General features: G+C 43.5%; 1 protein-coding gene and 1 pseudogene across 1 annotated transcript; both read left to right on the top strand.

Moving 5' to 3' along the window:
* Positions 1 to 1582: 1582 nt before the first annotated feature.
* LOC109701986 (olfactory receptor 6Z7-like) lies at positions 1583 to 2520 on the top strand (annotated as a pseudogene).
* An 8206-nt stretch (positions 2521 to 10726) lies between these two features.
* On the top strand, positions 10727 to 11675 carry LOC109701988 (olfactory receptor 6Z7-like). The gene is given in 2 exon segments (XM_074058501.1): positions 10727 to 10836; positions 10838 to 11675. Coding segments are annotated over 2 exon segments (933 nt in total). The 5' UTR covers positions 10727 to 10741.
* Positions 11676 to 12193: the final 518 nt, after the last annotated feature.

Genomic DNA, 12193 nt, shown 5'->3' with positions numbered 1-12193 from the left:
GTAAAGTCACTGAGATAAATCTGTGTATAATAATACCCTGCAATGAAAAGAGCTCTACAATTTGGTTATTTACTGCCTCTCACTCTCCCTGTTCTGGTTCTCCTGCCTCAAGCATGATGGTGTGGTGCAAGACTCCTTAGCCAAGCACAGAAAGGAATCCCTGTTGGGTCAACTTCCTGATCCTTTCACTCCCTGGTTGTGTGGATTTGGGCTAGGGAATATGTCTGTCTATCTGATCCTCACGTCTGCCTGAGTCAAAGAAAATAAACAGAGTCACAGAAAATAACCAGATTTTTGAGTCCTCTGAACAGGCTTATGAATTATGGAAGTTTTTATTGTGAGATTCTGTGCCTCAGTTTACATCAATAATTTTCTATGTAAGTTGCATTTCCTCAAGTTGAACAGTGGGTAAATAGTGTGGGAATGTGTACATAATCACAAAGATTGGACACAATCCATGATTTTCCAAATTTCTGATAAGCATCTTGTCAATTTTTATGGGATCCCTCCTTGGCCCACAGAGAAAATTATTTTTTTGTCCTTTGTGAATATTACTATGTAATATAATTCTAGAAAATAAAAGAAGAGGAATATTTATGGAAGAAAGAAAGCTAACAGTCTTGCTGAACTCTGGATTTATAGATACAACTAGATTCCTGTGTGGGGTTTAAAAGGAAAAATAGGGCTGGAGAGATAGTTCAAGCAGTAGAACTCCTGCCCTGAGTTCAAAACCCAGTACCATCAAGAAAAAAATTTAAAGAGAGAAAACAGAAAATAATATAGAAAGAACACATTTGTTGCAAAATTTAAATGTAAATAATTCTAATGCTTTCTTTCTTTTTGGAGGCACTAGGGATTGAATTCAAGGCCTCCAGTTTGTGAGGTGGGTGCTCTAGCATCTGATCCATGTCCCCAGCTCTTTTTGCTTTGGTTATTTTTGAGTTAGAGTTTCATGTTTTTGCCTGGAGCAGCCTGGACTGCAATTGCCCTACTTACACTTCCCTTGTAGCTGGGAGGAGAGGAACACAACACCACACCCAACTTTTTTGTTTAGATGGGATCTCACTAATTTTTTTTCCCTGACTGACCTCAAAATTCAATCCTGCTGACCTTTGCCTCTCAAGTAGCTGGCATTACACATGTAAGCCACCCATCTGACATCTAATTTCTTAGTTGGTATAGCAATTGACATTCATTGCTTCATTTAATTTATTAAAACAACCTCATAAGAAGTAAATGCTGACTAGGGACATGGCTCAAGTGGTAGAGCACCTGCCAACCAAGTGTGAGGCCCTGAGTACAAACCACAGTACTACTGGAAAAAAAAAAAGGAAGTAAATGCTATTCTTCCATGATTCATTTGACAAAATTGTTCGCACAATGTCACTGATTTAATAAGAACAGTGACCATTTTCGGAGTCTGTGTTAAAAATCTACACCATCTCTGCCCCTCTTGACAGTCACCAAAAAAATGTGGACCAGTAATGTCCATAGTTATCCAAGCAACATAAGCATCCTCCCAGTTTTGTGGTACTGTGCTTGTTCAGAAAGCAGAAGTTCAATTTTCCTTGTCTCTCCACAGATGGAGACGTCCCTGGAGGTGGCCAACATGACCAGGGTCCAGCAGTTTGTCTTGCTAGGTTTCCCACTAGGCTGGGCATAAGGGATGCACTGTTCACCATCTTCCTCATGCTGTACCTGCTGATCCTCCTGGAGAACACGCTCATCATCTACCTCATCTGCACTCACAGTGAGCTCCACAAGCCCATGTACTTCTTCCTGGGCCACCTCAGCTGCCTGGAGATGTCCTATGTGTCTGTGACCATGCCCACCCTGCTTGTGGGGCTGTGGACTGGGCCCTACCATATTTCCTTTGTGGCCTGTATGACCCAACTTTTCTTCTTTGTCTCCCTCATCTGCACAGAGTGCACCCTCCTGGCCTCCATGGCCTATGACCGCTATGTGGCCATTTGCCGCCCACTGCATTACCCACTGCTCATGCGGCCCCAGGTCTGCCTAGGCTTGGCCTTGTCCTCATGGCTTGGCGGGCTGGTGGTCTCAGCAGTAAAGACAAAATGCATTGCCAGCCTGTCCTACTGTGGCCCCAACATCCTCAACCAATTTTTCTGTGACGTCTCCCCTCTACTCAACCTGTCCTGCACCCATGTGGCCCTCACAGAGCTGGTGGACTTCATCTCTGCCATCGTCATCTTCTGTGGGACGCTCCTGGTGGCCCTGGCCTCATATTCAGCCATCACGATGGCCGTGATCCACATGCCTTCTGCCGCTGCCAGGCACAAGGCCTTCTCCACCTGCGCCTCCCACCTGGTGGTGGTGGGCATCTTCTACTCGGCAGCTCTCTTCATCTATTGCCGGCCCAGCCGCATCAAATCTATGGACCTCAACAAGGTGCTGTCGGTCATCTACACGGTGGCCATGCCCATGTGCAACCCCGTCATTTACTGTCTGAGGAACAGGGAGGTCCACACGGTGCTACAGAAGACATTCCACTGGCCTTGAGGATGCTCTTCTCCACCTGGGCCTCTCACCTCTTGACTCAAATCATTCATGGCCCCCCAAACACCGTAAATAACCTTGAAACACAATGTAAAACTCAGAGAAAATATTTTCTCAGCTGTTGAGATCATTCCAGCAACAAATCCATCTAACCAAGAGAAAAATGGACAGATCGGTGAGAAAAATGCATCTTAGGTGAATTTGTCAATTTTCATGAGCCTCATAAAAACGTGTGTAACTCTACTCACAAATCAATAAATACATAGCTCACAATCCTATCATTTTGTTGCTAAATGACTCATACATATTTACCATGAAAGTCTGTATGTGCTCACAGCATAGATAGGATGCAGAAAATGACATATAAATAATAGGCTCATCATTGTTTGAAATGGCTGGATTTAAATATATTACATCAATTATAAGATAAGTTGCAAGACTATTAAAAAGAAATAAATTTGCATGTTTTGACATGGAAATATGACCAACTTATATATACATACATACATATGTATATACATATGTATGTATATGTGTTAAATGAAAACTCAAGTAAAACACAGTATGAAATTTTTTGTTAATTTTATTAGCTTTTTTTACCTCAAATGAGGTATAATCAACAAAAGTTATGATTATTCAAGATGTACAAAGTGATGATTTGATATGCATTGTGAAATAATGACCACCACTTCACATAATATTTTGTGTGTGGTGGGAACACTTAAGACTTACTCTCTTCAAACTTTAAGTGTACAATCGCTCTCTTTTTTGTGTAGTACTGGGGTTTGAACTCAGGACCTCATGCTTGCTAAGCAGGAGCTATACCACTTGAGCCCTTCTTCCAGTCCTTTTGTACTTTTAGTTATTTTTTAATTTTTGGCCCAGGCTGGCTTCAGACAACAATTCTATTACCTATGGCCTCTTGTGTACCTTGAATGGCAAGTATGTACCATTATACCTGGTTGAGATAGGGGTCTCACTAACTTTTTGCTTGGGCTGGCCTTTGAACCATGATCCTCCAGATTTTCACTTCCCAAGTTGCTGGGTTTATAGGTGCCTGGCAGTATACAATATCTTCTTATTAAGGATAATCATGGGCTGGTGGAGTGGCTCAAGTGGTAGAGCACCTGCCTAGCAAGCACGAGTCCCTGAGTTCAAACCCCAGTACCACCAGAAAAAAAACCCAAAGTATCTGTCTCCTCTTTCAACACGTAGCATTTCCTGAGCTTGCCGTCTGTCCTAGAAGGTCTTCTCCTATGGTTCTCAGCTCCATGAGTAGCCCTCAAAACAGGTTTTAAACGTTTCCATGTCGATGTGCCAACTTACACCCAGCATTGATCCACTGAAGGCTGGAACTGTTTCTCACTCACCTCTACCCCCTAGACTCCAAGCACAGGGTCTGGTATTTGTGAAGATGTCACCAATGCATGGTGATCTTGTGGCCGACTTTCCTCTGTCCCTCCTCCCTTAGACTCTGCACAGCATCAGTAAAAAGCTTTCCTCTCCTCCAAATCCTCAGGGACTAGGGAAAGTCTCACACGCTCAGAGCTCTGATTTAAGCTTGTGTCCTTGCCTCCTTCTTGCAGTGTAGATAGTCAACCCAGACATTCTAAAACAGAAAGACCCAAGGTCAGGGAGAGCATGTGCTTTGATTAGGACCAAGAACAGCTCCTCCCAAGATGAACTGAAGGGCGCTGGTTCTTGGCATTTCCTCCTCTATGCAGAAGGCAAATCCACCCGAGCATCTGAGTCTCCTCAAGAAAGGGTCTGTACCTGTCTACCTGAAACCATCAGGTGAGGAGATACAAAGATATTCTTTGGTGGTGGATACAAGAAAGAAAAAAGTCTTTTGAGATAGTCTTGCCAGGTAGCACAGTCTGGTCTCAAACTCACAACCCTTCTAACTCAGTTTTAGGATGCTGGGATTATAGGTGGAATGGATAACTACCATACCTGGCTGTTGAAAAAATCTCTTATAGTACATGTAATGCTTGCTGGCTACCGACTCTAAGTATTCTAGAGACAGCAACTGATTTAACACTCACGCAAAATACATGTAAATATAAATAGAGATATTGATCTGGATATTGACAGAAATACAGCTATGAAGACAGAGAGAGAGAGAGAGAGAGAGAGAGAGAGAGAGATTGCATAGTGATTGCATAGAGATGTTCAGAGCCCCCCGAAGACCACACACACATAGGAAGGGAGAGACATTCTGTCAGTCTGACTTCAATCTTCAGCCATGATTGGCTACCATCCCTAGAAACTGGGCAGGTAAAAATGGTTATTATGGAATTTATTCACACTAAAGAAAGAAAAGCCACTCCTACATTACAAAATAGGCAAAGTAGGTTTAAGCGGATGAAGAACTTTCTAGCTGGTTATCAACCAGCTTGATGCTAAAACCCAGGTTCCCTCATGTCCACAGGTGCATTGCTCCTGGTATCTTGCTTTCTTTGCACAAAATTCTTACTTGATACGTGTTTATGGACTGGGGTGGAATTAAAGACTACGAAAGACTTCTTATAGCCAAGAGTATGTTTTCTCATAAGACAAATTCTGGTTTCATTTAGGACAAGGGATTTCCAACTCAGCCCTGGATCACTTCTAAACACAGTCTTTTATTTTTTGTTTAATTTACACTACATATTTTTGGTAGTACTGGGGCTTGAACTCAGGGCCCTTCACTTACTAGCTGAGTGCTCTACCAACTGAGCCACACCTCCAGCCCTGAGCTCAAGCCCTTAACCACAGTTATGTGTCTCCTACTACTACTGCAGAGAAACTACGTACTCCAAGGAAGAATGATTGTCTATCATTTTGAAAAATACACCACTGATGACTGAGGAGGTTCAGGAGCATGATCAGAGGTGGGAATAATGGTCACCCACGTTTTTCTGGGGAGCAGTAGTCTGTGTACCACATCATTTTGTACCCAATACAGATGCTGACCCATAGTTCATGGATAACAAGTGGGTTTGAGATGAAGTTGTCTCGAGTATTCTGGGCCTCGGGATGTTGGAATGACCCTTGGGGTACACTTGTAGGTATTTGTAGGAATTGTTAAGGAATACCTAATCACACCTAAAACCATCATTCAGGAAGGGTAACTCAGAAGAAGATTCATGGACAAGTTGAGTAACAAGAAGGTATGGAGGCGAGGGGAAGGAAAGTCGGAGTCAGAACAGAAAGGAGGGGACACAGTGTAAGGAGCACTGTGTGAGGATGGTGACCAATGGGTTCTCCAGAGCCAAGAAGGGCTCCAGCATCCAGTCCTGGGCCTGGAGGGTGAGGACTGTTTTTTTTAGCAACGAGGAGAACGCTACCTGCAGAGTGTCAGAAGCTACTTCATGAGAGCTCTTGTTTAAGCTTGTAGAACAAGCCAATGCTAAGATCAGAACACAAGCTGACAGAAATTCGTGTCCACTGCCATCCACAGCACCAACATAAAAAAAAAAAACAATGCTTAGGAATCCTAGTTAGGACAAAACATAGGCTCATCCCACCATAACACTGGACTGAACTGTTATAAGTCTTTAAGGAAACTAAGCTTGGTAATGCAAGCTATGTCAGAAGCATAGATAGGAGGATCGCGGTTCTAGGCCAACACAATCAAAAGCCAAGATCTTATCTGAAAACTAACTAAAGCAAATAGAGGTGATGGTGTGACTCAAGTGGTAGAGCACCTGCCTAGCAAACATAGGGCTGAGTTCAAAACCACAGTACTGCAAAAAATAAATAAATAAAAGTAAGTATTGGGGAAGTCACTCCATGGTAGAGCATTTGCCTAGCTGGTATGAGACCAGGGGCTCAATTTCTAGTATTGTAAAAAAGTCTTTAAAGAGTCCAAAATTTAACAGTGATCAACTATGTAACTCTATTTTTATTTAATCCCCTCCAGTCACCCTGTGAAGGCAAGTGGTGATAGGGAGACTGACACCCTTGTTTCTAATTTAGAAACTAAAGCACAGTAAGAGACAGGAGTAGCCCAAGGTCACCACTGGGATGAGGTATGACTGGGTTTGGGATGGTGTCTGACACTAGAGTCTAGAATACAAATGACATTTACACCCAGGAAAAGTCTACATATCCACACATTCTACTAATGTGTATATAAAAATGTGGGCTGGCGGATTTTCATCTCAGCCCCTCAGCTTCCCAGAGTATATTATGAATAATAGACACAGAACTCCATATCCCCAAGGATGAAATTAGTGCAGGACTTTAAGATCAAGCATTTCCCAATGTCTCCAGATCTGGCTTCTCAGAAAACTCTGATTCTCAGTAATTACCCTAAAAAAAAGTGATAGCAAAAAACACTGCATGCATGAAGTTCCCAGGATTCTTGACTATATAATCTGAGAGGATCTGACTCGAAGCCCCTTTCATCGGTGGTAGAATCCCTACCTGGTGTTGGTGACATCCTGGTTGGAGCTCAGCACCTGAAGAGTAGCAGAGCAGCACCTTCTTTGTGGAAATTCAGCAAAATACCACGTTCTCATCCTGTGTCCAAGTCAAACTCTAAAGTAAAACTAAAAAGAAAACGTTATTATGTCAAGATAGAGAGAATATGGACTTTAAAATATTTTTACTAACATGTATTTTTTGAAAAAATAATGAGTTTCAGGCCAGGTGCTGGTGGCTCATGCCTGCAATCCTAGCTACTTGGGAGGCTGAGATTGGGAGGGTCACAGTTCAAAGCCAATCCAGGGAAATAATTTGCGAGATCCCATCTCGAAAATAACCAGAGCAAAACGAACTGGAGTTGTGGCTCAACTAGTAGAGTACCTGCTTTGCAAGTGCAAAGCCCTGAGTTCAAACCTCAGAACCATCAAAAAAAAAAAATGGGTTTCTTTATGACTTTTCCATACATTTGGTATAATCACCCTGCCTTACTCCCACTCCCTCCTCCTCTTGCATGTCTCAGTCTTCTTTTTTTTCCTTAATGTATTTTTTTCCTTAATTCCACATATGACAGAGAACATGGGACATTTGTCTTTCTGAGTCTGCCTTATTTATCTTAACATGAGGGTTTCCAGTTCCATCTATTTCCCTTGTGTATACGAACATATTTTCTTTATCCATCCATCCACTGTGGGCACCAAGGCTGATGGGATTTGGCACCTTGACTCACTAAGAGCCCGGCTTGGCCCCAGTTCTCCCAGTTGTTCCTCTGTGTTGGCAAATGGCCCTTTCCTCAACCGTGACTCTCACCTACAATTTTGGAATGGCGAAGCATCCTTATGGAACAGCATGAGGCTTTCAAGAGATAAATATGGAAACACACAGTGTTTTGCACAAAGGAGATTACATGCCTAGCAACTACTATTATTACTGCCACCGTGGTGTCACCTCACATTTATACTGCCACAATTTAGAATGCTGGTCACAAGGATGATGACCACTAGAAAGGGGGGCCTGGGCACAAGACCAGAATTAGTCTAGGCTCTGTCCCCAGTTCCCTTTGATAGCCATAGGGTATGGGGCAGGTGGCTTTTATGCTTTAACCTATTGTTGTCTTCACTGTAAAACAAGGATGGGAAGAGCATTTGGAGGTGGGGAAGAAGGAGGAGGAAGAGGAGGAGGAGAAGCAGAGAGGAGAGAAGGTGGGGCTAGCATTTTAGTGTCTGAGACACAGAAAAAAAGAGAGAAGGAGAGAGAGAAGAGGAAGAAAAGGAAAAGGGAAATCAAGGAGAGGAGATGGGAATAGTATTTTACAGTATTTAAGAGACTGGGAGGGGGAGAGAGCAGAAGAGGGAGAGGGAGAGAGAAGGAGGAGGAGGAGGAGGAGGAGGAGGAGGAAAAGAGAAGGAAGCATCTTTTCACAGGCAGGAAAAGTTGAAATGAACTTTGTCTATTTAGTATCTCATCCCAATCTAATGGCTGAATTTTTACAACAACATCATGGAGTTGGTCCAGAAAAGAATGGCCAGGTAGAGCTGCATACTGTGTTTTTTTAAAGATACCTTGCTATATGCAAAACACTGACCATGCTGTGAAGGAACCTGGAAAACACAGTGTGGGAAAAGTAATTTAAGGTTTTTTTTATAACTTTTCTTCTGGAACAGAGGTCCTTTATCAAGCAATAGCACAAACGTGAGTATCTGGGAGAAAATGAAGTGAGTTTTTCCTATGTGACATCAGAGGACAGTTCCTACTGTGACTGACCAATCCAATTGCTGTCCTCTTGCCTGGAGTGTCCTTCTGCAGCTGTGTCCATGGCAGGTAGGCTTTCCAAGGAAAGTGGTATCCATGGAGGGTAGGGGGTCCATGGCGGGTAGGAGTCCACGGTGGGTAAGGTATCAAGGCAGGTATAGTACCATGGCAGATAAGGTTCCATGACACACAGGGCATCCCAGGTCAATTCAGCACATGTAGCCTTCAGCTCTCTTTCTCAGGACACTTGATATATTTAATTATGGTGCCCACCCTTCTGAAATGGTCTTGTGATTATCTGTTCCTTGTCTCACTTCCTTTGAGAAGACAGCTCCCCACTGAGAACTGTGTCCGCCATTTTTTGCATGTGTGCCATCACCTAACAGGAGCCCAGCAAATGTCCCTGGATGAGCCCTGTGCAGGATGCACCACAGCCAGAAGGACTCTTGTCTGGGTCATTTGCCAGCCTCTGCTCCCCATGAGTCAGAGGGGGAAACATTTTCTGGCTCCTCAGCCTTGACTGCAGTGACGTGGAGCAAGGTGATTAGTTCGGCCCTGGTGACTGGACCCCATGGCTTTGCTCCCTGTTCCTTTGGTTTCTTGGGTGTGTGGCTTTGGGTAAGTGAATTTGCCTAGTGGAATAGAAGAAAGAAAATTAACTAAGTTATATGGCAGGTTCCTGACACAGAGAAGAGATTCAGTCTATTATAAATGTTTTCATTATTGGACTGAGGGTCTTAGCTGACATCAGGAATTTCTTCTGTTGGCCTCACCTTCCCCAATGGAACAATGATAAATAATAAGTGTATACAATGACATAGATTGACACCATGGAATTTCCACGCCTCTGCTGAATGGATGTCGATGTTTGGGGGAATCTGTAATTTGGGGTGAACATTACTATTGGAGACACAAAGTACAATAGAATTCTAGAAAACAGGCCAGGCACAGTGATGCATGCCTATAGTTCCAGCTACTTGGGAGGTAGAGATAGGGATATTGCATTCAAAGTAAAAGTTAGTGAGACTCTCCATCTCCACAAGAAATTAGAAGTGGTTGTGCATGCCTGTCATCCCAGCTTTGAGGAAGTCATAGGTAGAGGATCGCAGTCTGAGGCTAGTCTTGAGTGAAAAAAGATAAGACACTGCCTGAAAAATAACTAAAGCATCTGGGAGGGCATGGCTTAAATAGTAGAGCACTTGCCTAGCAAGCACAAGGCTCAGAGTTCAAATCCCAATACTTCCAAAAAAGAGAATTTTTGAAAACTAAATTTCATTAAGCAATTTTGAGTAAGAGGGACAACAAAATTACTCTGCTTTGTTTTATAAAATACTCTTTATTCATGTGTGAATTATAAAAGAAAAGGGAAAATAAAGAGTCCACATTTTCCAGGCATGGTGGTCCATGCCATCTGCTCAGGAGGCAGAGATTGGGAGAATCATGGTTTCAGCCCAGCCCAGGCAAAGAGTTAGTGAGACCCCACTCAATAAAAAATCTGAGTATAGTGGCATACATCTGTCATCCCAGCTACACAGGAGGTATAAATAGGAGGATTGCAGTCCAGGCTGGCCCTTGGCAAAAATGTGAGATCCTGTCAGAAAAATAACTAAAGCAAAAATTGGCTGGGAATATGGCTTAAGCAGTAGAGCATCTGCCTAGCAAGGCCTGAGTTCAAACCCCAGTACTGTCAAAAATAAAAAATAAAATTAACTGGCCATATTTTTTTAAAAATTAACATATATGCAATTCTTGTTTCTTACTTAGAGAAGCAATTCACCATCAATTACTTCAATCAATTGATTATAGTAAACACAGCAGAAGCAAGTGCTAATCTCCAGATTTTCACATGGGCAAATTGTTTGTAGAGGGTCACTGATTTAGTGTCACAGATCAGGTTCAGAGGTTGTCCCGGGAACTGGCAGTGAATATAACAAAAAAAAATTCAACAGACCTTAGTCTGTCAAAGGCACCAGGGTCTCCAAGCACTCTGGATATCTTCCCAATTATTTTTTACTGTGCATCTCCAGAAGTCAGAAGGTCAGCAATTTTCTTTGTCTCTCCACAGATGGAGACATCCCTGGAGGTGACCAACATGACCAGGGTCCAGCAGTTTGTCCTCCTGGGCTTGTCCACTAGGCTGGAGGTAAGGGATGCACTGTTCAGTCTTCCTCATGCTCTACCTGCTGACCCTCTTGTAGAACACGCTCGTCGTCTACCTCATCTGCACTCACAATGAGCTCCACAAGCCCATGTACTTCTTCCTGGGCCACCTCAGCTGCCTGGAGATGTCTTATGTGTCCATGACCATGCCCAGCCTTCTTCTGGGACTTTGGAATGGACTCTACCATATCTTCTTCAAGGGTTGCATGACCCAGCTCTTCTTCTTCATAGTCCTCTTTGGCACAGAGTGCATCCTCCTGGCCTCCATGGCCTATGACCACTACATGGCCATCTGCCATCCACTGCATTACCCACTGCTCATGCAGCCCCAGGTCTGCCTGGGCTTGGCCATGACTTCCTGGCTGGGTGGACTGGTGGTCTCAGTGGTCAAGACCACGTGCATTGCCACCCTGTCCTATTGTGGTCCCAATGTTCTCAACCACTTCTGTGATGTCTCCCCTCTACTCAACCTGTCCTGCACCCTCGTGGCCCTCACAGAGCTGGTGGACTTCATCTCTGCCATCGTCATCCTCTGGGGTTGCCTCCTCATGACCATGACCTCCTATGTGGCCATCGGCAGGACTGTGCTCCACATGCCTTCAGCCTCTGCCTGCCACAAAGCCTTCTCTACCTGCGCCTCCTACCTGTTGGTAGTGGGGATCTTCTACTCGGCCACCATCTTCATCTATGCCAGGCCCAGATGCATAGAAGCCATGGACCTTAACAAGGTGCTGTCGGTCATCTACACAGTGGTCACGCCCATGTGCAGCCCTGTCATTTACTGTCTGCAGAACAAGGAGGTCCAGGCAGCTTTCCAAAAATCCCTGAGTTGGTCCTGAGAGCTCATAGCTGACAGAGCTATAGGAGAGACCTCAAATTACCAACATCCTATTTTTTAATTGAGATAAAATTCACACACCATAGATTTCATCCTTTAAACATCACAATTCAGTGGGGGATTTTTAGGTATGTTCACAAAGTTATACTAACATTACAAAGATCAAATCCAGAATACCCTCATTGTCCCAAGAGAAACCCATACACATTTGAAGTCATTCCCAATGCTCAGCCCCCACCACCTCCATTCTTAAGAGGCCAACAGTCTCTTTTCTATATTCTGTAGACTTGCCTCTCTGAAAATTTTATAGGAGTAGAATTATATATGTGGGTTATTCTGACTTGATCTTTCACCTGACATTTTGAGGTTCAAACACTTCATAACATGTATCAGTATTTCACTTCTTTTCATGGATAAATATTATTCCATTGTAAGGAAACACTCTATTTTGTTTGTTCATTCCAAAGCCGATGGATATATGTGTTGTTTCCATCTTTGGGCTGCTAGGAATTGAGGCTG

The sequence above is a fragment of the Castor canadensis genome, chromosome 16 (genome assembly GCF_047511655.1).
Source record: "Castor canadensis chromosome 16, mCasCan1.hap1v2, whole genome shotgun sequence".
Lineage (NCBI taxonomy): Eukaryota > Metazoa > Chordata > Mammalia > Rodentia > Castoridae > Castor > Castor canadensis.
The sequence above is the reverse complement of the archived record's forward strand: the minus strand, read 5'-3'. Positions and strand labels throughout refer to the sequence as shown.